This window comes from Netta rufina (genome assembly GCF_964035555.1).
Source record: "Netta rufina genome assembly, chromosome: 19".
In the NCBI taxonomy this organism is placed as follows: Eukaryota; Metazoa; Chordata; class Aves; order Anseriformes; family Anatidae; genus Netta; species Netta rufina.
The window spans coordinates 6,379,195-6,405,973 of record NC_140143.1 but is presented as its reverse complement, the minus strand read 5'-3'; the positions used below and the strand labels follow the sequence as shown (position 1 = coordinate 6,405,973).

General features: G+C 44.4%; 1 protein-coding gene across 2 annotated transcripts in view; it reads right to left on the bottom strand.

Moving 5' to 3' along the window:
- RHBDL3 (rhomboid like 3) overlaps positions 1-26,779 on the bottom strand; it is a gene marked incomplete at both ends in the record, with an annotated part of 59,104 nt that overhangs the window by 2,626 nt on the left and 29,699 nt on the right. For both annotated transcript variants that reach the window (XM_084298237.1, XM_084298238.1), the window contains 5 exons: positions 70-170; positions 2,862-2,974; positions 7,454-7,602; positions 8,308-8,532; positions 18,956-19,114. In XM_084298237.1, coding sequence (XP_084154363.1) covers positions 70-170; positions 2,862-2,974; positions 7,454-7,602; positions 8,308-8,532; positions 18,956-19,114 — 747 coding nt within the window. The remainder of the gene's footprint in view (positions 1-69; positions 171-2,861; positions 2,975-7,453; positions 7,603-8,307; positions 8,533-18,955; positions 19,115-26,779) is intronic.

The window sequence follows — 26,779 nt, the reverse complement described above, 5'->3', positions numbered from 1 at the left end:
CCCTTGGGACACCTATCTGGCTGGATTCACTCACTTTAAATGGGGTTAGACAGTCATTCTGGTACTCACCATGACTATATTGGCCAAGTGAGCTGAGACAAGTGCATACACGCCTCCGGAGGAGCCCACCACAGGTGCTGTCATATCAGCTACTGACACTGCCAGGGATCCTGGGAGGAAGAACAAGGATTGTTAAAATTGCCAGCCACCGTTTCCTACCCTACAGCCCTACTAACCTGCCATTTCTGTGTTAAATGCTGCAGGTCAGCAATACAGGGATAAAGAAAAAGGAGAGGGGAAAATAAGAATCAGTCTATTTCTTTCCACCTACTTTAAAAACATCCAAGCTAAAAGCATCCAGAACAAAGCAGCAACGTATCTTCAACACTGTGGTGCAGAAGGTACTTACACCCTGATCAAAGCAACAAGAAAGCAGAAGACAGACAAGTGTCTTTGTCTTTTCCCTCTTTCGAGAATAAAATAGAAGTAGCTCCCATGCTGGAAAGATTAAATATTTGCACAGTGAAAAGGAACTGGGGACTGGTAACTTAAACTAAAGACTCTGATCAAAGCACTGTCTGTTACTTATAAAACTGCAGAGTAAAACTACCTAAAAATAACCTGGATGGAGGCAGTAAACACGAGATGGAAAAATGACAGGTCAATCACATAAAGGCACCACTGATAACAATACACTCAAACATAGACACTGCTTCTCTTTATTGCAATTAGAGGCCTGGACCTGCTCAAAGCTCCTTTCTTTGCAAACTTTAAGAGTAACTGAAGAGAGACAAAGGCAGACTTGGTGTCACAAGGCAGGGTTAATGAAGGTGTTTATGATGAGTAGGGAAGGGGAAAAATGAAACAACAAATCTTGAGAGAGTCATCAGCAGTACAGAATCTTCTAACAGACTTCTTTGCTAATTGCTCAGGCGAGTCTGGGTCAAGACAGAGCCAAGGTTCCACCAGCCAACTCAGCTCACAGCTCCCTTCTTCACCCTGTGGCCCTGAGACTTTTCATCTCTTAAGCACTGCCATTAAGGAAAAAGTTAATTAGAAGTTAAGAAAGGATTAATGACAACTTGCAGTTAAATGCTTGGACACAGCACTGAGCACACACTTCTCACTCTGCATTTCCACATGTCCTTTTAGCAAAGCCAGACAATGAGAAAAAAACATAAAAGTAGGGAGTGGCCACTGCAGCATGTCTGCATTTGACTTTTTATTCCTGGTTGTTTCGGAGCTGCTTTATTTTTAAATTGCCAGATCCTCAGCATACGTATGCTTTTTCTTCCATCTCCTGGCATACATCAAAGAATAAGGCATGTTTAATAACCGGCTAACAACTCAAATAGGTAAAGGCATCGTGGGATGCTTTTCTGTCTGAGACTGTTTGATCACCTTTATAGTTCCATCCTGCACTAAAGGACAGAAGTTTTCCCTTTCCTTTTGGCACTTTTATTTACTTGGCATGCAATTTACAGGTTACAAGATATGAAAGGCAAGTCTATGAGGATGTGGCAGCCTGAGAAAAAAAAAAGGTGAGATCATTCATGTAGCAGAAACACACCAATAATGCTGACTGGGCTAGTGAGCCTCACTCAGGCTCTGGGTACAGCCTGCACTGCCCTGAGTGTTCAGCCCAGCCCAATGCCCACTGAAGCCTGTCTCTGGCCCTGCAGACCCTGCCAGCAAGCCCACGGCCACAGGAATCCGAGAGGCAGCTGGCAACTCACAGTGCTCACCTGCTCTCAGTCACAGCACATTCAGTGTTTACTTGCTTTGCTTACCTGGCACAGATGTGCAATGTGTATGTACACAAGTGAAGCCCCATGACTTGTCAGACTATCTAAGTAGAAGAGTTTGTGCCTGCAAAGTTGCAGGCTGGGGACCACTTTAATGCTTATTAAAATAATAGGCAAGGGACTCTGGAGCTGGTCTGCTAACTGCTTTCTCTCCGTTAATGAGCATGGTGTTTGTACCATGCCTAGTCTGGTGTCCTAGCCCAATTATTCTTTTCACGGTCTCCCTTCTGGAATGCAGGATTTATTAGCACTCAATGCAGCCTATTTTACAATAGCTTTATCTGCTCATTATGAAAAAAACAAAGTTATGAGGCTGGAAAGAAAATCACCATAAATCTTGAGCTAAGGCAGTCAATCCTTGTCTGAGTTCCACTGCAAAGCCCTTGGTTGTTCTTACCCTCTACTTTTTTAATTAGATGTTGATCTATTGTCAGCTAACTTTCATCACCTCCAAACTGCTGGAAATGCCAAACATAAATAAAAGCAATACAAAACAAACTAAAAATCAATCAAAACCTATGGCTTCATGATTAAATGAGTTTCCAGATTCCTGTGAGCTGCTCACAAGTTACAACCAAATGCTTCTTGCTTACTCAGGCTTTAGCTGTAGGAACCAGACAGCATAGGACAAATGGAGAAAGAACTGGCACAGGACCTAGGGGTGAGAAGGAGGAGGGGGAAGATTCTTCATGCAGGCGTCTATGATGACGCTTTTCTTTTAGGCCTCTATGGGACATGAGGAAAGGTACACTATGACAGCATGACTACCCCATTCAGGAAGACCAGCTACAGCAAGGTTATTTTTTTTTTTGGGGGGGGGGGATTGTTGTTTTTAAAGCAGGGGTCCTAAACACTATGCCTATGGATAGTTAGAAACAGATGTCAGGTTGTAGCATATTTCCCACTTCCAGCCTCCAAAAGAATTTCAAAATAGAGAAAAATCAGTGACTGCTCTTCTCCTATACCCAAATGTCACAAAACATTTCTTCTATGTTAATTCATCACAGATCACTTTCAGGTGCCTCTCCATCTAGGGCATCTAGAGGTGTAACCTACCTGCTACAACTCCAGCGACATACACAAAGCTGATCCTTGCAGCTCCATGCACCATTTCCAGGGGAACCCCAACCAGGAGCTGAAGGACAACATTGAGTCCAAGGTGTTCTATCCTGCAGCAAGGAGAGAAAGGGGAAAAAAAAATGTCCTCTTTTCTAACTCTTCATCTCCCTTCTCTAACCTTGTGACAGACATATCTCAAAAGGAGATCAAATAGCAACTGCTTCATGAGAGTAAATTTTAACACTGGGAAAAAACAATGGTTCCTGGAACAATCAGACCGAGAGTTGTGATGTTCCTTCTTTCTTTCCTGCTCATCATCTTTTTATATCCTCCCAGGGCCTTTCAGCCAAAGACCTCACAGCACATTCAGTTCTTAGTGAGACATGTTACTTGTTTTTCTTGTTTCATTTTTATTTTTTAAATAGAGGATTTGAAAAAATGTAAAGAAGTTAAATGACTTGCCCCCAAAATGCAGCAAGATTGCAGTAGAGCCACGAAAAACAGCTAGAAACTGGACTCCTCTTTTTTTCTCCTAATGATATAGCTTTTCCCTGCACATATGTTGACATCATGGGGAGCAGATATTGAATCAAAAGCAAGGTAAGCCTGGCAGTCCCAAAACAATGATAGTTTCTTTCTGGCACACTTTTTTTTTTTTTTATAATTGCAGAAATAATTGCAGAAATACTGTTTGTGCTATCTAATTTTTATAATTGCAGAAATACTGTTTGTGCTATCTGCCCCCCAACCTTTTCTGCTGAGCCAACCTCCAAGTGATCATGGCCAAAGCGGGAAGCAGAGGGTATTTCATGTCTGGCTGATGTTAGCCACCCAGCGGGATGCCAGGCGTATCCAGTGAAGCTGCCTATTCTCTTCCCCTGTTCCCATCATACTCAGTAAAACTCCTGTTAAACACAATGGAAAGAGTAGGGCTAAGACTCGTAGCAAACCCTGCTGCACACATCAGCAAATGTGGAATCACTTGCAGCCTAAAGGGAGAGAGTGTGACAGCTAGGACGTTCGTATTAGGTAAAGACCAGCTGCAGCAGGTTTCTGCTATGACAAATCAACATGTTCAAAGCAAATTCTTTGGTGTTCTAATCAATAATACTTAACAAAACTGTCTTGCTACTTTTCAAAGCTTCATACAAGTATTTTCCCATGGCTTTAACACCTGCAGGGTCTTCCAGTGATGTAACAACAGCAACAGGCATCTGAACAGGCTCCCTCTTCAATACTCAGCTAGCATCTGAGATTTATCCTGTGCTCACAGGGCTGTGACCCTTGCTAAATGGCCACATCATGCTGGAGCCAGGAGTATACTCTTTTCTGTATTAAAAGTACCCGACTGCTTTCACTGAAAAGTGGGCTGAAAGGACCCAATGGCACCCTTAGTGAAGAAGACCGGTGTCTTTTGGGGGAAGAAGTGCAAAGTATCTAATGTAAATCTATGTTGTATTTTATACAAGAAATTAATTGTTCCCCTAGAAATAATTGGCTTAAGTTGCATGTATTTTCACTGTGTTAGTCTTTCTTCATGTTACCATAGCAATTTCCCATATACATCATAAAGTGCTGATGGCAAGATAGATGCACTAAGGATACCATCATCTCATACAGGAGGATTTAAAGGAGGACCAGAAAAGGCTGCTAGAAATGATGCTTCAGGAAACAGACCTTTCTGGGTATCTTAATGGGTTTGTTACCACAATGTTTCTCTAAGAGTAGGTTTATCTCCCTGCATGAGACACTCAGCACCACAGTTTGCCATTGTAGCAGATTACAGAACGTAACTGAGTATGTTTATCATCTTGCTCAAAGCTTTTGAGGCCATGGGGGCATGGGTATATTCTGGCACCCATTCTCATCCTGCATGTACACAGAACTTGGGAATTAAATTAGGAACAACCAGCAAAGGCCACACAGAGATCACAGAATACAGTCAAACCATCCAAGTGCCCTTTTACCGTGGGGAGGAAAGAAGCTTCAGCTGGCAGTTAACATCATGAGGCAGCGCTTGACATTTTCACACAAAGCACTGGGGCTTGTTTCTCAAAGGCAGCTTTTGTAAGGGCTCGGCAAAGTTTATCCTAGACTCTAAAGTGACCGCTCTGATTCACAGCTGTTCTTAAAAGACTTTCCAGGAGTGATCCCATTCACTCCCTCTCCCCATCATGCTAAGAGCATTGAAGGCTCCACAGTCAATAAGCACCCATAAAATATAATTAGCCTTTGCCGGTGCTGAACGCGTCATTCTTGAAATGACAATTCCATTGATTTATTAAAGACTTTCTTCTTCCCTGAGACCAAACAAATGGGACTGAGCATCAATGCAAGTCATTAGTTATGGCAGTGTTACAAATGTGTGGGCCCCCGATAATCAACGTCTGCTTTCCATGAAAGCAGAAGGGCAGAATTTACAACTTTGCCTGGCTTTTCAGCCCTTGACAAAGCTCTCTCCATCAGGACCATCACACAGTCCATGCATTTTTGGAATCTTTCTAGAGGCACAGCCACCCAAGCCTTAGCAACTGCTGCCTTCTTGGGCACCTTCTGACTGTCACTAGTTCTTCAAAAAAGCAGACCAAGTGCACTAAATTAAGCAGCAGTCCACATTACCATCTTAAAGTCTCAGCTGGGAACAGAACAGCAATAAATCCCATGACACTGTGTTAGCCTCTCATTTGAAAACAAGAGGAGAATGATGGGCTTCCACTACAAACATTATTACCCTTCTAAGATTTATCTGTCCTCCTGATATGAAAGGAGCTTAAACATATGAGTTAGCAATAAGTGAACATTTAGCTTAAGTCTAGCTACTGCAAATAAGTCATGGGGTTTATTGTTCCAGCAGGACTTTCCATTGTTTTGAGGGCTATGTAGCTAAAGAATTTGGAATTCGTCACAAAAACAATGAGTCTTCTGCGCACCACCTTCACCATTGTTCATCACAAAGCTGGCCACAGATGTGAAATAAACCTGTTATTTTTTAGACAATAAATGTGGAGAATGCCAGAGTACTGCCTGCTACAGATAAGGGTGACCTTACGCTGGTTAGGAAAGGAAGCCCAAGTGACACAGGAAGACATTTAAGAGCTGAAAAATTGTCATTGTACAGGTGCTTCTCTTCAAAGGAATTCCAGAGCAATCTGTGGTTACAGAAGTGATACAGTAGAACAAAAACAAAACCAGAAGAAAAAACTCAGATACAAATTAGTTTGCATTAGTTAAAATTAAGCAGTCCTTCTTTTTACAAGCCCAGTTTCCCCAACATTCTCAGCGATGGATCTTTCTAATTCTCATTACACAACCAGCCTCACATCTAAGCCCAATAGCCTCCACTTGTAGATTGACACCACTATACACAGGACTTTTTCTGAGGGATTTAGCATGCAGAGTACAGGTGTCACCACATTTAAAAGTTTCCTCCAGATTCTTTTTTCTACTCTCCCCTTGGGTCAAGTCCATTCTGTCCCAACTATGATTTTTATTTAGAGATCTGTGGCACATCTTGCACTCAAGGCCAATTACACACTGAGGCTGTTATTCCATGGCAGAGAAGAGACATCAGCTTCCCAGTGGAAAAAGGAAAAGATCCTCTTGATCTTTCTGGCCTTTTAAAGGAGAACATTGACTGATGGGAATATAAGCTTTCTGTTTAAGAATAAAGGATCTTTATCCAGTTTCAGACTATAAACCACTGCTAAAAATCTTTTTGCTCTGATTCTTCACTGACAGAATTAAAGAAAATTGCAATTATCTGCCAGGAATGTGTGAAGATAATGATCTGAGAAAGCTCACAGAGGGGGTAGAGTGTTTCGTACAGAGATGAACTTTCCTGTGACACTCACTCATCACCATGGCATCACAAACATCACATAATTAAGTCTCTTTGAATCTTGGGAGGACTAGCATAGTCCAGAAACACAGAATTAGAATCGCCATGCCTTGGATTCTCTTCACAAGTCTGCTACATACCTCCCATGGAATGAAGGACAATTCGTTTTACTCTGCATCTTATTTTTTGCATTAGGTGAACCATTCTCTGCCCATCTGGTCATTTGAGACTGTCAGCTCTTCGGGAACACTGGTGTTTGTACAGTGTGTACAAAACAGGAGGTCAGTCTTGACTCAGGCTTCTAAGCATTACCTCAGTCCCTACAGAAGGGACAACATCACTAAGTGGTGATATAATATAGGCACAGGGAGTTTAATTGACTTTTCCAACCTCAACTAGGAAGTCTAGCAAAAATACAACATGTAGTTCTTAAATACCAGTTCAGCATCTTTGCAGACTCGTTATACCAGTTGTACTCCTCCTCTAGAGGGACACTGCACTTCAATCTGGTGAGTTTTAGGGAGAAGAGCAGCATCTCTTAAGATCTTTACGTTGCCTCCTAACTTCAGACAGCTGTGAAGGTTTGCTTCTCATTGCCCAACACTCAGCTACAGATTATATGACAAATTTAGAATTATTGTGTTTGGGGCTTTTAAAAATTGATTTATGAGCTGATTCAGTTGCTTCCTCCTCCTGCCTCTCCCTAGGGAACCTGAGCTGTGGGGAATCTCTCCAGTTTGCAAGTACTCACCCTGCATGCATGAATATGTAGGTTAGGTACCTCCAAGCCTGAGCACGGAGCTGAGGATGGTAAAGTAGTGCGTTCTTCAGGTATAAGGGATGGGTGACTTGCAGCACAAATCTGTCTAATACCACTCCGTTGTAAAGGAAAAAGGCAACCTAGAAGAGCAGGGAGATTCCTTGGTTAGCAAATGTCTTACCTAACTGAAAAACACTTTGCAACTCAAAATCATGAATGGGAAGCCAACTGTAAAACAATTTTTCTCCCATGTGACAGCCATTCACTGTGAAAGTTCCCTATTATGTGGAACGTGCAACACATTGGCATAACCTTGTATGTATGTGGCTTTCTGGAACAAGCCAGCCACTGAGTCAGAGAACTCAGCACCCTACGGATCAGTGCCACAGGATATCCTTCTCCTTGCTTATTCCAGTGCATCACTTAGCAATTGTACAAAGGCCTTATTGGAGAAAGAAATAAGGTGAAGATATTTAATCTAGTTTCCATTCCCTCCTTTTTCTCTCTATTCAAAGAACATATGAATTTCATTTCTATTTCCATTATTTGAATTACCCCTAAAACTACTCTGGTTTTTGCTCTTCAAAAAAACTTTGCTTTGGTTTCCCAGATTCCGTGGTTTCATACACAAATTGCTTCAATGACTAATCACCACACACAGAGATAGATAGGACCACAGTCTCCACTTATACACACCCACACAGGCAAGCCAAGATGTTCATATCAGCTTCACATTCATCCTTGTCTGGGTCCAAACTAGTCCCACGCTAGTCTTTGGTCATGTCCCAGCAAAAGCCCGGGCAGCATGGGGTGAGTTTCCAGAGACAGGGCATTAAGGTACTTGCCTCTACAATAGTGATGGTAATCATGAACCAGGGTGGAGGGCAGCAGGTATAGCTGTCATAGTACCACTTGCGGTCTATCTCTCGTGGCAGGGTCTCATATGCAACGTGCCGGATCAGCCTCTGTGATAGGCTCAGCCCTGTTTCCTCCAGCAGTGCCTTACTGCACAGCCTCCTGTTCCCCTGAAGGATGGCTTGGCGGAAACTATTCGACCTTTTGTTGCTCATCTGGGTAAAAAGAAAAGGAGGAAACCGTGAGGACAAAGCAAGGCCAGGCAGGGCCTGACAGTTGTCAGGGGAAATTAGTACCAATTTGGCAGCGCCAGACCCATGCAGTCAGGAGAACCACCACCAGGCTGGAGCTGTAGGAACCAAGTCTCAGCCTGATCACAAGGTCACCTGCATGGGGTGCAAGAAAAAACAGCACCAGGATTTTCTATTATGGTGCCAATATATGAGGTCAGGGCAGAACACCGGCAAGGTAGAGCAGAGGCTGTACCCAGCTGAACTCTCTGGCCCATTTGCCAGCCTCCATCCACGGATGCACTGTGTCCTCCTTCCCTTCACCTTCCCTGCTCTATTGCACTTCCCTGCACCTGCCATCTCTAGGGGCAGGGAATTTCTTGAATGCAGAAGCAGGTACATTCACAGCAGCTAACCCTTATGTTCTGATCCTTGTTGGCAGGATTTAGCTCTGGGAAAGGAAAATGACTCCCTTGTGTAAAACAAAAACAATGACAAGCAATACCAACAAAACACAGACTAAACTGGTATACAGGCTGTCTAGCTGCTGTAAACTTGCGAAAGGAGAGGATTTAATTATTTATTTATTTTTATTTTTTTTTAAGTTATCCTCAGAGGGAGCAGATTTTGAGACAGTGCTGACTTGTATACACATTATCATCAGACGTGCACAGAATTAGCTATCTATCTTTTGAGCATACACTTTCCCAATTTGGATGCATAATTAAAGCAATTGCATTTGCAAATTAGGCAGATGGAATTTTATGCCTAGCCTGCTTGGAAGGAAAAAAAAAAAAAATCTGGTCTGAGAGTGCTTGCTCCAAGATTTGGTTAATTGCTAATTAGCCCTGATGTCAAACAAACCTACTGCATTAGAGTCACTGTACTGGCTGAATCTTTTGTAGAGAAAGCTTAAAAAGATAAAATACCTATCTGTGCATTAAAAACATTGTAAGGGGACCTTTTACAGGAAAAGGCAGCAAAGCTTGGTTCCCCTTCCTAGAGAATTGCTACCTGATCTCAGAAACTACCAGCATCTTCAGCCTCCCAGAACCAAATGAGAGACGATGTTCAACAGCATTGACTTCCAGTTGTCATGGATCACACTGGTTTTGGCTAATATCTCAACGACAGCAAAGTCCAGAGCTTTGTCTCTCAGTGCCCATGCAGCTGAGTAATTGTTTCAAGCTGGACCAAGCTGCTTAAAACACAGTAATCACTGCAGGGAGCCAGGTCCTCTTAATCACTGGAGGAAGATGAGGAGGCCACCCAAGGTGATGGTTCACTGGCCTTGCAAGCTCTGCACACAGGCACTGTGACCCATTCTCCCAGCAGCTGCCCATCCCTACTTAGCCTTCTGTTTGCAGCCCGTCTGTCCTTCCCTCCGATACAGAAATTCACTGAGAAACATCTATCAGGTGAAAGGCTTTTCTTAGCTTTTGTGGGTGATCAACATCCCTCTGTTTCATCAATCACCTTTAGTCACCTAATGACCTTGCACTGGCTCAAGTTCGCTGCCTGTCAGAGACACACCATGGATGCTCCCTTGCAGAGTTTATTCTGTTCTCTCTGGCTTCACTCCTCTTGTGGATGAGATTAAATTGAGATTGAAGCTACGTTTGCCTACTACAGATGCAAATACCTGACAGTCACCTGAAGCTGCTGTAACGTCTGTTCTAATTACAGCAATACATATGATTTGCCTGCCTACTACAAAGCAATCAGCACCTTTTCCTGCTGCAGCACTTCAGTGGAAGACCATAGTTTCCTGATCAAATTAAAGAAAACGATCATTGCAGTTCAGCATCAAAGCTTGCTGACTATTCTCAGCAGAGGATCACCTCCTTGCTGCAGACACTGGTAAGAGAGATGAGAGGGAATTCCCAGAGGCTGCCAACATTTGTATCCATGCTAAGATTGTAACAAATTTCCTTGCATTTATTCAGCAGAGAATCCCAACTCAAGCACCACTGAATCTCACTGTTATTGCTAAGCATGGTAAAAGGAACCTGCTCAGCTCAATTGCCTGAATTTAGCGTATCAACATCAGTTCAGTGTCCTGCTCTGTTTTACTGCTAATGCTGCCCAGAGAACTCAAACAACAGTCAGATCAGTGCAAATTCATCAGGGTGATGTTTCTGAAGGCATTCCTCAATGTAATAATCAAGCACAAGAGAAATGTCTCCTTGCTATTGATAAAAGTGGAATACTGTAGGATCCCTGTGGAAGTCACATCTCAGATGAATGAAGCTTGTGGCTCTTCTGAGGTGGTGAGAAGCTGGACCTCCCAGCACTAAGTGGGAGTCGAGCCCAAGGTCATACAATAGAGTTAGTGGAAGAATCCAGGTTGCTGGAATTCTCTGATCACTAGGCTGCACTGACCTCAGGCCCTCCTGTCCAGTAGAGAGCTCTGCTTTCCTCCTCCAAAACAGGAAAATACAACAGGACCTCTCACATGTCACAAAGAAGATAAAAGGGAAGCTCATGACAATGATTTCCTCCAACAAATGATGACAGACAATTGTACCTTTGTTCTCTTGACTACCTGTTCTCACACTCCATTACTTTTACAAGGTGTTCCATATTGGTTGTTTCTGGTCACATCTGGATGATAAAACGCCAAGAGTTATTTAAACCAGTAGTGATGGAAAAGCAGTAAATGTTGATATTACAAGAGCAAGAGAAGCCCTTGAGAAAAATGCTGACAGCTCTCTAGGTAGCAAATGTGACTGCTGGAGAAAGCCCTTGCCTCAAACACAAACAACAAGGTTATTTCTATACACTGTGAGGCACTCTTAGCAAAGAGGCAATGAGAAAACTGCCTGCAAATGAAATGGAGCAGGTCTTGAACTGTTGCAGTCCTGCAGAGGATACAGCACCAAGTATTCTTCCCAGATTGCAACACACCACACTCCTTGGAGGGAACAAGACCGGCAAGGAACAGGCGACTCCCTGAATCTACTCACAGCAGGTGCTGTGTCAGTAGGAGCCAGGTTTCAATTTACCTAGAAAATTAAAAGCATTTTGGTACCCATAATTACAACTCTAACTGTTCACAGCCCTTAAGAGCGCTAGCTAAACCTCCTGCCACCTCAGGCAAAAACATAAAAAAAAAATAATATTTGTCAAGTCTCCTTTTGAGCAGAGGATGTTGAAAGAAGGCCCAAGTTCCCTCTAAATGCCATAGCCTTGGCATGGTTTTACAGCCGAGTAAGGCAGGGACACACAGAGCGTCAGGAGCACACTACACATGCCCAAAAGCTCCCACAACCCATTAAAATACAGATGACTGGATGTACTCAGCACCCGTTAAAATTAGGCCTTTCAGTAAGAAGACATCCTGCTGGTCCCCACCTGCACTCATTGCCCATCATGCCAACAAGCTCTGAAGAGGCAGCACAGCTGACTGCCAGGACTCAAGCAAACACCGCAGTCCTGGGCCTACTCACATAACCCCACAAGCCTTAGGATCATGGTTTTTATCTCAAGCTAGGAGGTGAAGTGAAACCAAGGCACAAGGAAAGACAGAGGATTAAGTCACTACTGCTGCTCTCACCAACCCCTGATAAGAAGCCTATTTTGTTCCTCAGACTGACTTTGGAATACTCAAATCTTTCCAAAGAGAAAGTCTCCCATATGGTCACAATTTGCTGACTTGATTTAGGAATTACATAATATTGGTATTTATGAGCCAAGTATTTAATCATCAGCTGAAGGAACACTAGACCCATTGTCGGCCTGCATGTTATTGCAGCTCCAGAAGCCCTGGGCAGCCCGCCCCACTTCTCTTCATGCAATTGATCTGGGACTTTTTTAATGAGCGTGATATTAAAGCTACGGGCAGATGAGTACAGAAAATACTATATGGGGAATCAGGGGAGAGGAAACAACATGTTCCCTTAGTCCTTCATGCCTGCAAATAGTTGTTAGGCAGAGAGAAATTTCCTTTGCAAAACAGCCAGGCTGACGACCTGTAACCATGTGCTGCCATCACTGCCCTTCGGTATTAACACACCAAAACAAAAGCAGGCTTAGTGCTACAGCTCTGCTCAAAGGGTGCGTTTGATGCATCGGATGGGAAGGACAGTTTTGCCCACTTAGATAGGAATCTGTTTTCTATATTGAAAATGACAAAATTTAGGATGAGTCCTTGCAGCCTAGTATGGGACAGTGTAAAACTTCAGTGGATTACAAAGCCCTGTTTTTGTTCAGGACACGTCAGTCTAGAATTAATCTCAGATTGCCTACAACTTGCAGTGGAACTTGGCTTTTCCTACTAGCAGACCAACTTCTCCAGGTTTCTTGGCTATCTATATTACTGCTGCTGCCCTTCACAAGTGACGGGCACAGCACTCTCTTTATGGTTTTTATTCAGACTCATGCAGGAAGTTCAGAAAAATGTGGACTTCCACCCACTAGGTATTGGCATCTCTGAGGTTGGTCTCCAGCTATTATTAAACACATACAACGACAAGCAATGCATTCGGCTCTCCAGCTCTGATCCTCCAAGAGACAGAGCACTAAATCAGAAGTTAGCACATGCTTTTTTAAAAGCCTCTGTCAGCTCTAGTTTTATAACCCACTTTACTTACAAATGCAGCTTTTCCAATCAATTTTGCTTTCAAGATTCACATTTATTTCCTTCCCTCAATATGCACTTCTACAAAATGCTAATGTGGGTAAAGACTGCTTTGCCCAAAACACATAGCTCAGCATTAAGTTCATCTGTCACAGATGTTCACATCCTCTGCACCAACCTGGTAGTATTTTCCTTTCCCAAACAGTATGGATACAAAAGGAAATATCCTGATTAGCTTTGACTAAGCAGTGGTTTCTTCTGGGAATTCAAGAAAAGTGCAGGAGAAAACAAATAAATTATCGCTGTCATTGCAGGAGTCTTCCCTGCTCAAGGCCTTGTCTGGACTCTTATTAAATGTCCCAGGCTTCTAGCACTTCCATTAGAAAAGGTAAACCACAGTACAAGAGCACTTACAAGACAAGTCAAACTTACTGTTTCAAATAACTTTGTGTCAAAATGCAGCAGACTTTGAAACCTCAAAACCCCAGCACATGTTCATTTTCCTTCAGTACTGGGAAGGATTCTGCATCTGAAGTGAATCCAGACTTTATTTTCTGAAGCAGTTTTCTTTTAAAATACCTTTATAATATTTCCCATTCACTTATGTATTTTAGATACATACACAATTAAAATGACCATTGAAGTTGACATCATGCTTCTCAAGTTTCAACTGTATGTGATTGGAAACAGCTGAGGAACCATGGTTAAGGATGGAAATTTCTATGCTAAGTTCCACTTTATTTGGCATAATGATTATTTGTCAGACTAGTTCACTTGGAAGAAAATACTCTCTTCTGCTGGTATACGCAGCCAGTATCTAATGGAGTCAGATCAATGTACAAGCTGAACACTCTCCAAAAGAAGTTCTTGCATGCCGGTTACTCTGTTTCAAGACACCCACCTGACCCCCTGATGGCTTTTTTCCCCCCTCAGGAGATGCATGAAGCTCTTGGAGTATTAAAAACGATATACAACTCATTTTCTCCAAAATGGGAAGGAAAACAACACAAAAGCAGTGAAGAACACCTGTCAGGAGGGTATCCAGCTCCTGGAAGTGCTCCCTGGAGTAAGAACTTTCACCCCAGTGAGGGCTTTAATATGTTGAGGAGGTAGGGGATGGATAAGGACACAATCAGATAACCACTCATTTGCACAACCATCCATCTCTTGAGAAGAAGCACTTCTTACTCAGCATAATATTAGAACAAATACTGAAGTAAGAGATTTTCAAACCTTTTTAAAAATTAAATATTTATTATATCTCTGAACTAAGGCCAGGATGAGAGCTCAGGAATCCTAGAGTTTCAGCCAAGACAGTGAATCAAGGACAGAGGAAGCACTAAAATGGATGTCCCATTGGAAGCTGAAGGAAACCCCGAGGTTAGCAATGGGAGTCATCTTAACGGTTGGCAGGGTACATGCCCTGGTTCAGTGGTGCAGCTAGTACGAAACAGAAAGAGGAAGAGACGGAGCTATGAAATCTGAAGCTTTTCCTGCAACAAACCTTTCCAGACTAGCAGCAGGAAGAACAAAACTACAAGCATCAGACAAGGCCACTAGAACTGAAGTCCAGGGTCATTCTGCAACAGCCTTTTAATCTTAAAACATTCAACTCGAAACTTATTTTGAGATAAGTCTCCCTTTGAGCATTCAGCTCAGCAGGATATAGCACAAGGCAACCTTCCACCAACAGCTCATGTTCCAGCCTCTTCCACGAAGTAAGAACCTACTGCAAAGTTATCCTCCTCTCACAGCCAATAGACCCGTGTATCCATCACTTGTAGCAAAGGCTGCAGAGTTCTTAGCCTGCATCTGCAATTTTATTTCTTCTCTCAAAGTGACAGGATTTGCAGTCTGGCAGCATACTCCAAGCAAACCAGAGAGAAAAATCACAAAAACGAAAGGAAATCTTCCTCTGGAGGGTAAAGGTGCTGGCACCAGCAAAGTTGGGATTAGGGTGACCTGGTTATTGTTACGCAGTGTTTAAAATGCCTCACAGAAAATGACAAAGAGTTAGCCTGTCCCTGGAAACCAACAAGGCCAGGGAAGGCAAAGCAGGTGCTAACCCTTGATCAGGAAAACAAAGGACATGGGTATAATTAGCTAATATATTTTGCTCACCATCACAATATGACATCAACTTCAAGTTCCTGCAAAGCTACAGCTAAACATTTCTGCTGGAAGCAGTAGTGTTTTTGCTTTTCCCAAGGTATGCAATGAACTCTGTCTCAGAGATTCACAGTGTGTCTGCTGCAGAGCCAGAAACAAAACTTAGGTCCACCTGACTTCCAGTCCTGTCCTTTAAACATGGAATCCAAACCAGGGATAGCGGGACCTACAGTATGCACTAGGGGCACCTCCCAGGGTAGTGCCAGTGTTGAAGCAATGGGGCAAACACACTCCCTTCCCCTAGAATTCTCCTGTCCCATGCTGGCAGGTCCAATCTGGACCACATTAAATAAATCTACATCAGCTTTTACAACATACTTGGTTCAAGAGAACTAGGCTGCTTTGTGGAGTTGCACTGGCAGTGAGATCCATTGGGCTGCAAAACAGATTTTGCTTTAGTCTCCATATAAGCTGTGATTTACTTTTCTAGTAAGTCTGCTTTATTAAACACTAGGTTTTATAAAAGTTTTCCTTTTCCAGAGCAAGGCTAAGAGTTATGTACTTTATTTTCACAAGAACAAAACACAAGCTACCACTGCAGCCTGAATCACCTCCACTTTGCCCCTCTGTGAATCAACAGTATTGCTCTGTGAAGTTTATGGCCTGTACTATCTCTTGGAAATAATCACATCACAGAGTTACAATGGCTTCTGAAGTCACTAACAGCATCTCTCAGCGTTGGACTCTCTAGCAAGTAACCAAGCACTTGCAGAATAAGCAGCACCTCATTCTATCGCACATCCAGGGAACGCAGCAAAGATCATGGGTTTTGAAAGGCTGAAAAAAGGAAGGACCCTCCCAACTCAATTTTTATCAAAATGAACACACCTTATAGAAAAAACAGAAAGGATTATTGTATCCCAGGAACTGACCAGGGAAGAGCATTTGAGTTCCCTTGAGGACCGTCGGTTAAACCCTACTTTCTGCTGTGGGGATAACCACTTTGACTTCGAAGCTTTGTTAGACAGTGTTGCAGGTAGCTTATCAGCTCTTTTCATCACCAAGCTTGGGAAGAAACCATGAGGGCTGCTTATGAACCACCCCAGTAGGAACAGAATCACAGAATCACACAGAATCACAGAATTTCTAGGTTGGAAGAGACCTCAAGATCATCGAGTCCAACCTCTGACCTAACGCTAGCAGTCCCCACTAAACCATATCCCTAAGCTCTACATCTAAAGAACGCCACTACTTTCACACATCTGCTTTGACAACTGCACCTAAAGACATCTCTGTTACTCAGCCCCCTTCGTCCCCTCAAGGCCTCTCTGGTGGCCAGGGTTTCATTGGTGCCATTTTGCCTCTTGCTCCAATTTTTAGTACCTTGGATGTGGTTGAGAGGCCATGAGGGATCCGCTGATCAGCAGTGCTTGATCATGTGAGGGTATCTGTTCACGGATGTTGAAGAAGAACTAAAAAGCAGACATACAGAGCCAGCCTTGTAAAGACTCTGTGGAACTAGAAAAGGGTCAAGCTTTCCTGGTCCCCAGATCCAGCACCATCATTTCTAAGAGCATATTGATTCTTTCTAAACTACCAAAACAGACAAATTAAACTCAGCAAAAAGCAGAGATGGATGATGATCATCAAGCACAAAGCACGTGCTTAATACTGCCCCACATAAATGCTTGTGCTAAGACTGACACCTGTAAAGTGAATCAGAGGTGTTTCACCAACTTCAGAGTTCCAATTGTGTGTCAACTGTGGTGTTTCTTTTCATCAGGAAGTTCACAAGGAAGGTTTGGGAGCAGGAAACTAGCAAGGGAAAAAGGAGCCCTAAAAATTTTGGATGTTGGAAATCAATAGCAACTGAAGGAAGAGAGAGAAAGATGCCACTTGTAAGTAATTTAAGTGTTCTGGCATTTGCATTAGCTATCGATTAGCAAGGGCGAAAAATGCAGATAAGGAGGATAGAAGGGCTGATGATAGAAAATCAATGACTTCTTTACAGGAGTCATTCAACAGCAATGAAGGCAATTCGCCATTCTGCAGAAATCACTTCAGGCAGGTGCAGACCGCTACCAACTCCCATTTCCCAAAGGAGAAGGAGGCTGTCCATGCCTTTCACCTCCCACCTGTCTCATTAGCTTGCTCTGCTCTCAAGCTCAGTGAAGCAAGGAGAGAGAAAAAGCCCTGTTCTCTTCCTGAGCCTGCTGCCAATGCTCTGGCTGGCCTTGGGCCATCATTTCTGTAAAGTAAGTCAGAAGATACCTCTTCCCACTACCTAAGTGTTGTGCCGTTCGATTAGTTAATGCTTACATGGTTCTTTGAACATACCAAACCATAGAACAAGCAGCTGTTACTATAAATACGCTGCTGATCACAGAGTACTATTGACTACTCTGTTTATTAAGGTAGAACTGAAAGAAACCTCACACTCACTGTGAGGTACTTAATAGTTCTTCATTTATTTTACCGGATACATAAACACATGCAGAGGGCTAATAATACTGCTCAATTAGGTCCAGCAGATCTATTTTATATCATTGTATCAGTGTAATTTCATCTTCACACTGACCACTGCTAGACTGAGGCTGTAACCTGGATCCTTGACAGCTGTGCCCTGTTACAATGCTTTTCTGATTATATGCCTTGTCTCACATTTAGAATAAGCTTTTTTCCTAAACCTAGAGGACAATGCACGAGTGAACATGACAAAGCACAGAATCACAGAATGTTAGGGATTGGAAGGGACCTTGAAAGATCATCTAGTCCAATCCCCCAAAATGAGGGATCAAATCCCCATGTTGACTGAGGTACACGGTTACAAATTATTATAAATTAAACAGATTATATTTTGCATCAAGAACCAACTTTCCAGCAAAACCTGAAGAACGTCACTGTCATTCTCTGCTCATAACCTTTGACACCCAGGTTTCTCTTCCTGCTGCAATAAGTCTGCTGGGACTCAGATGGGGAATGACAGAGCAAGAACAGGACAAAGTGCCTGGAACAGCTACTGCCTAAGAGACCTGTTTTGCAATAAATAAATAAATAAAGGATTTTTAGGCCATCTTGGGTATCTAATAGCACACATCTACATCTGTGCTGGCTGGCCAAACTGCCTTGATGAAAAACAGAGAGATCCCTTCACTAATTGACACATCAGTAGAGATAAAGAGGTATCCAGATCACGACTCATGCAGTCTGAGACATCTTACCTGGGTTATAACAAACATGACCCAGAAACACTATCTCCCTGCTGCTGTAGATGTCTCCAGCAGTGCAATGTGACTCTACCCAGCAAGTCAACAAACATTCATCTATATTCTTTTTCTGGAAGTGGTGAAATCCTTCAATATAACAGGAGACCCCCAGACTGACAGACCTCTGCTTGTGAACAAATGGCTCCTTATTAAGCTACCAACTGATATCGAGAGGAAAAGCCTCTAAACTATCAGCAACCACTGCTTCATGCTGTTCTTACAACAATTCCCACAGGTTCTTCCCATGCAAACATGTCTCCCTGGAAAAAATCATCAGCAACTTGACTCTTTGCTTAGGAGTTCAGCCACCACCGAATGCTTCAGCAAGCCCATGCAGTGTGATGTAGGGAGACAGCAAACAGTGATGTTGAGGGAGGAAGGGAGGATGTCCCTCTCTAGACAGCATTTTAAGCAGAGCTAAGGACTGACAGGCCCTGCCAGTCGGAGCACTCACCAGGTTGACGAAGTCCTGGTAGCAGATCCTTCCTTCTGAGTTGCTGTCTGCCAGGGCCAGGAGGACCTCTAGCTTGTGGGGGTCCAGCTCTGAGCCGTGTCTCTGGAGAAGGGAACGAAACTTCTCGGTGCTGATATAGCCAGTGTTGTCAGGATCAAACTGGAACAGGAGGGGAAAGTGCCAGAATTAGCCATTCCATGTTATCTACAACTCTAGCCTCCTACGCTTTCATTGTCTGATGCAGACCTGCAGGGATCCACGGGGCTGCTCTAGATTTTGGTGACCTCCAGCTTCTTTTCACAGGGAACTGCAAAGCACCCAGTTTTTTTTCCCCACCTGCAGAGATGGGTGAATCCAGGCATTGTCATCCCACCTCCATCCAAGCTTCAGCTAAGTCAGCTCCCTTCACCTTCTGTAACGATACCGTCTGCATCCTTCCCTTCACCTTCTGTAATTACATTCTCCATATCATCACTTCTCCTGGCTAGTTTTTATACCCCTCTCTATCTGACTATCAAGCAGATTGGAGACACAGTCTGTGAGACAAAGCATACTGAAACCAGTTTTACACCTGTATTTCCCAATACAATTGCAACACAGGAACGTCATCCCTCCTTGAGCCCCTTCTGCTCAGTTCTCCTGATAGTCAGCCTTCCCAAATGCCTCTATAGGTGCCTTCAAAGTGCAAGTGCTTTCACTGCTGAAAAGCTCTTTAGAGATGGATTGGAAAGCGTCTTTGGAGATAGCATTAAGTGAAACTGAAAATGGCAAAGCAGCCACATGCCTATTTCAGAATGTAAATCCGACTCAATAGAAGGAAAGTCCCAGGTGAGATTTGGAGGGAAATGACCAAAACTGTCGTTGTTTTCCATCACTCTGAACGGTTCATCTCCTAAAAATGTCACTGAACAAAAGGAGACAGCTTCACGTGGTTGTTCAAACTTCCAACCGCTTCAGCCTCTGACTGACACTGAGCTCCCCAGGGCACTCTGCTGGCAGCCCTCGCATGCAGGCAGGCACACCCCCAGCCCCAACAAAGCCAGCGCTGGCACCACGCCGAGCATGTTTCTTTTGTGCTTTGAAAGCCAGCGGACGCAGGCAGCCAGACCATCCTGCACTAGCTGGGGCACAGCCCCATCTCTGCCAGAATTCTGTTGCTGGGAGATTTGCCTTTGATTTCCCAAACTTGGCTCTGAGCTCCCTGGTGCTCACTGGCCTCCTTTTGTAGATAATGATATCAAGTTGTTGGCTGGAGTGAATGGCTGTCAGGGGGCAGGGTGGTCAGGGAGTCTTTTCATGGAAACATTTGGGACATAAAAGGCCTTGGCAGAGCCAAAAAGGTCCCGACAATCCTCTCACTCTTTCCTAACAGAAAAAAAGCTGAACAGGCGCCGGGCCTTCGATCAGACGCAGCAGAGTAGAGGCTGCCTTGGCAAGGGAGCGGGTGAGAAGAGGGATGTGGCAGAGGATGCCGCCTGCCAACAGGGCTGGCACTGCTCAGCTGTGAGCAGAGCTGCTACAACACAGAGCGGCTTCAGGCACGGCAGCTTGTTTAGAGGATGCATTGCCGCGTGCGAGGACCTGGCTCCAGCTCCTTCTGGCCTGAGTTGAGTACGTTTCTCCCACTGCTCTTGGGGACTCTGTTAACGCTGGCTGCTTTGCTGAGGAGGAGCTGCCTAACCTGAGCAGGGGAGATCACTGTCCTGTGCTGGAGCAGGGCTGGCGTGCTATTTTGTCAAAGCAGCAGCTTCTTCATGTAGAAGCTGCTGGGAAAAGTGGATTACACAGAACAACACAAACCAAGACAGAGCTGGGTGCTCACCCCCACCACCTGCCAAAGGTTGCTCTGTCCTTGTGAGGTGGCCTGGATGTACCCTTCCTGACAGCTGGCACCTCGAGCCAAAGGTGGATTTCATCAGCTGTTTACTGTTAAACAAGGGCTTAATATTAATCCCTGAACAAGTTCAGCTCCCCCTACTCCAGTCACCCTGCTCTAATGCTTTAACAAATTGAATCCTAAAGCCAACCCAAAAGATAGAGGTTCTCCAAAAGGCTCAGCTCTGGTGCTTTTGGGCTCTTGCTGGGATGCCCAAGAAATCTGAATTTTGCAATGCCCAGTCCCAGAGCACAGATACCCAGGAAATAAAGTATTACTAGCATAATACCTGAGGTGACCTTTCTCAAGGGGAATTTGCAGAAGCAGAGAGATGAATCATTCAATGAATGGATCTAACACCTGCAATCCCACAGACACTGCTGTGTTCATCCTCATTTCCTGAAAACATTTGACCCAACCAACACCTTACTTAACTGTACCACTTCAAGTATGTCTGGACATTTAAGATGTCAGAATTTATCTTGTCTAGAGCAAAACCATTTGCTCCTTGAAGGCTTGAATGCCTCCCAGTTGGAGGGCCAGGGTCAGCGACTGAAGCACAGGAATCTCCCCCCGTGCTGTGTGCCTACTGTTTGACTTTGTAGAAAGACCAACGGCCACAGCAGTGGGGAGTGTCAATGATCCTTCAAAGGCCAGAAGAGATACAAGAGCCAAAGCCTGCAGGCTCCCCAAGTACAAAAATGCTACTCAGATCACGAACCACTTTTCCCAGACTTTGTTCTGTTTTAAAGCATTCCAAAAAGAAATGTTTTGTAACCAAGAACAGGGATTACACAAGCACTGCAGAACTTCAAACCAGCCCATGAGGACACAATAATGACTCCAGACTCCCTAGCGCTGGAGCAGGTAGGATCCTGCTACTCAGGCTGGTACTGTCCGCATCTGTTGCTGGATGCTGGCTTTCCAGACAGACAGCTGAAGCCTGTTCAGCACCCACAAACAAGACAGCTCTGAGGATGCTTCTTTTACACCACTAGGCACGAGCATTCCCCCTCCAGGGCACCATCTTCCTGCTTTTCCCACCAAAGCAGCATTAGAAGGTAGCTGGTATTTTCAGTACCATCAGTGTATTCGGCAGCCCATTCTCCTCTGCCACGTTACCATGTATAATTTTCTTTTAGGCACTATGGTATTGATTCCAGTTAGAAATAAGTTTGAATTGGGACTGTGGGTCTGAACAACATGAAAGAGCAATAGGTGAACAGTAAACAACTGGCATCTGAACCAAAAATGCTTGCCTCAGAACAGGACTAGAACACAGTTTCCACAAGCTGGAGCAGACTGTTCTACTGTAAACCCCAGCTGTAAGGGAATTCTCTTATTTATACTTAAACTTATTCAAACAAAATAAAGGAACATTAAACTCATCTGTCACCATGTCACCACAGCACCCCAAATCCACCCAACACTTCAATCTGCCTCAATCCCTGCACCAGTTCTGCAGAAGAAGAGCCTCCATGCACCACAAAAACAGCCTGTGATGGCACACGCAAAACACTTGGGTCCATCAATTATAAAAGCAACTGACCTTCACTAGACGCCTCATGTATTTATCCATGACGATCTCGGTAAGGACTGGCTGTCCCACGAGCCCAGGCAAGCACCTCTGTGTCACGGAGAGGCCAGAGCTGATGGGCAGCCAGCAGCAAGCCCCAGGTCCTGCCCCAGAGGAAGCGCTCCCTGGGCTAAATCAGCGTGGAGGCTTCCTTCAGCTTGGTTACTTCGGCCTCTGCCCCTCTCCTTGGGCAGACAAGTGCAACCCAACCAGCGCAGGGATGAGGACGGCTGATTGCCCCCCGCCCCCAAACAATGGGAGACTAACGGCGATTTCATGCAAGGTTTCCTCTGCATTTCAGTGACAATCACCCTTAACTCCCTTGATCCTCAACGAGGCTCTTAAGCAAAAATGTAAATATGTTAATGACTGCAGCAGCCATCTGACTCAAGATCTTAATTCCCTAGCCCAAAACAAGCTTTTTTCTCCCTTCCCCCCCTTTCTGTTCTATTTCTTCCTTATTTAAGGGCAAATACCCCATAAAGCAAAGACACCACATCAAAACTTCAAGAAAAAATTAAGGAGAGAGGGCTACAAACTCTGATGGAAATTGGAAATGGGATTGAGAAAAGAAAATGAAAACTCAAATTGTTTCTCCTCTTTAATTAAAGAGGCATCAGCCACGGCTGAGTGAACAAGTAGGGTGGAGGCTGATGCTGCAGACAGACAATGGGTATCTTGGGAAAAGGCAGACACTTCACATAGCGCAGCCAGCTGCTCCTCTCCCCCCATGGCAAACAGCCCTCGGGGGCACCAGAGCAGCTGGAGACTCAACAGCTGAACTGGGTACAATACGAGGACCTTTGGCTGGCTTTGGGATTGCGGATCTGCCCCAGGAACAGAGAATTTGCTGCCATCCATGGTTTCCCACATTGTCTTGGCACGAAACAAATATATCACTCAAACCATAAGTTGTCTTCACGATGGGCAAGGCTCCAAGCAAATTTATCCAATTTGGTTGTTGGCTCTGGGTTGGATCATTCCCTTCCAGCCTGAATCGTTCCATGGTTCAGCAGTGACTTCGGCTCCTGGGGAGACTAGCCTGGCAGTCAGGCCTCCTGGCACTGACCCCAGCTCTGCTCTGGGCTAGAAGGCAGGTTCTAAAAATGAATTGCCCTGAGTTTTAGCTTCTCTTCCTGATACACGGAAGTGACAACTGCTGCTTTATCTCCCACCACAGAAGAGCTGCCAATAGAAGGCCTGCTCCTTGGTCATATTTAGTCCCTTTCCATGGCTGGCACTGGAAAGGAAGAGTCAGTTGCTTGCAAAATCTTTTTGTCTCCAAGGGTTTCAGAAACAACTCTCAGCTTTGCTGGCTTTGAACCCAGACTGTTAGATGGCCCAGACTCTGCAATCTAGGGATGTCAGCATGTATTAAATGCTCCCAGACTATCTCCAGCCTCAAGGGCCATGCTGCAGTTAAATCAGACTGTCCAAGTCAATATGTGGAACTGACAGACTCCAAGTCCAAGCTGTGAAAAGGTATCTACAACAGGCATTGAAAATGTCCTATTAGACGTCTTACCAGACACAGCTCATTCTCTGTCTTTCCACAGCCTCTGTGGTCATGCTGGGAGCCCACTTTTTTATTTTATTATTATTTTTTTTTAACATGGCAGAAGGATATGTAGCATATGCTGCTTTGATGAGGATTAAAGGAACAACAAGGAAGAAGGTTAAAGTTGGTCTTGTAATACATGTGAGGGCAAAAGGCAAGGGTTGTTCTAACAGGATTTTCATCACTGCCTGGTGGCGGTGACCTTCCCAACAACCTGATGATCTTGAGCTCTCTTCTGAAAGTGGGAAGTGCACACACAAGGAGGAACCCTTATCCAGAAGAGTGGCAGGTCAGTGAATACCTCTCCACCTCAAAATCCAGCTTCTCACCACTCAGAGTCACCTAATCTGAGTCCCATGAGCATGTTGGCAAAACATTAGTGCTGCCTCCCTGCTAATAATGAATTTACCCAACACCGCCCAGGCAATATAGAGTGCTTAAAGGCTGTCCAGCTGTATTTTTAACACGTGCTAGATTGCTTTGACCTGAGGTGAACTTGAGGGCTGGAAACATCACCCAGCTCTCAGGATCCAGATTGCATTTAAGCACAGAGCAAATACCCTAACTCACCAGACAGGGCCCTGAGACAGCACCTGCTCCACAGGAAAACCACTGCAAGAGAGCACAATATTACGCAGCTCAGCATTTGCTTGGGACGAGAGACGTTCGCAGAGCAGATGGCCCATCACCTAGATTTGGGTAGCTGTTTCACCGCACACAGCACATGGCAAAGTGGAGATGGCGGGAGCTGGTCTAAGATTCCCTTTTCCTTGAAGACCAGAATAGCCTGCAGGACTCAAGTCCATCAGCCAGCTGGCCCATCTGTAGAGGCATTTCTGCTCTAATTTATTTCTTTTACTGTCTCAAGCACAGAGACAAGTATGGGTCCTAGAGTACTACCATCTGCTGTTACCTTCTGCAAAAGCATTTTATCTAGGCAGACAATGGAAGCACTCATTTGATATGAACAGGAGAATAAAATGATTCAGGAATGCAATGCTGCTCAGTTGTTTGGCAGATGGAAAAGGCGGCTTTGGGACCAAGTTTGATTCTTGGTATTGCAAAGATTTATAAAGTGAAAATCTCTTGAGAGAGAGATTCTTTTCTCAGTCCAGAAGCCTCTCACAACTTCCCCACCTACAATGCAGGAGCAATGGACCTGTGCCTGCGTGACCCAGCACAGTGAGTGCTGTGGAGTACTTACAGAGCATGACTGTAAGGTAAGACACCACCAAAGGGCAATTAGCAAGCCACAAGGCCTAGCAGCACAGGGAGAACATGAACATAACTGGTCTTCTGCCAAGGCTTCACATACAGAAACTAATCAGCCTTTCCAAAACCAAAGCCAATGACAGCTGGGTCAGGGACTCATCAGCTAGACCTCACTGAACTCCTGCCCTTGCCTCCTTGGCTCTGTAGAAGTTTAGATCCCAAATCAAGCCCCCATAGACATAAAACAGGCCAAGCAAAACCTGCGTTCAGAGATCCCAGGAAATTCTGACCCACAGTTTGCTGGGAAGTCTTTCATTCTCAGCCAGGTAGCCAAATCCATGTTTCTGCCTCCAAGCGCATTTTTAAATACACCTCTCTCCCCTCTCCTTCCTCCATCTGTGGGCTTCTTGCTGCAAGTCCTTCCTAAGACACTAAGAGAGCCAAATGCACTCACAGGACCTGTTGAATCAGCTTTCAGTCTTCTGCTGATTCGATGACCCACCGCTCTGAGCAATCCCACTGCCGCTCTCCAGATCAGCCTGCTGGCAGAACGCTCGCAGGAATCAGCCTCCAGTCTCAGCTGGGAAATTACACAGTGTTCAAGCCACCCGGAACTAAATTATTCAAAATGTGCCACTGTGCTGGCTTTGAAGCCAAAGCCACACCCCAGAAAGAAGCCAGGGTAAATAGAAGCTCCATTATCAACAACACTGATGAGGAAGGAGATGCAGCACTGAAAGTGAGGGAGATAATTACATGATTAATGAGACAGCATGGATGGCAGGAGATGCCCTCCATTTTGCCACAAGGCTTAATGCAGAAAGACATGTTTATAGACTGAGCCTTCTCCACTACTGCTTCTTCCTCTTCTATTATTTATGTCAGTGCATTAAGACTAATGGAAGAAGCTGAGGCACTGTAGAATTATTATTATTATTATTTTTTAAGTGGAAACATGATTTTTAATTTTGTTCCAGCACTAGCCACATGGCACATTTTGCTGGATAGACATCCTCAGCTGCAGCAACAGGCCAGACAAGCAGGGCAGGTTATGGCCCAGTCCTGCAAGACCTAAGTCTTAAATCACCAGCCCAGCTCTGGTGCTGACTCACTGGGCAACCTCAGGCCAAACCTGCATACAGCTGGGTCTCTTTGCGTGCTGGTCTCAGTCTGACATTCTGCTCACTGGAAAGGGGGCGGCAGGAGAAAAAGAGACCTTAACACTGGTAGGGATTTGTCCGTGTTACTAAAATACCAAGTAGCAGCAATGTATGAAAACTCGAGTGCACTGAAAGCCAGAACTGACTCTGCAACTTCCTGAACTTGTGCCACATTTGAGATGGAAGCTCATCTTGTCCATGAAAACATCACTTAGTGACTGCCATGACCAAATCCAACCTAACAGTTAAAACGTTTTCTTAAATCCTTTCACCAAATCTTTTCAGATCTGCTTGTCAGCACTGGCCCAAACATTTTCATACGTGCAAATGCCTAATCTCTTCTCCCTTTTAAATTCCTCTAGCTTTTAGGGCTCAAATTCCAGCCTGATTAAAATAAAACCCACATTTCATTTGGTTGATGTAAAGTATTAAATATCAAAAG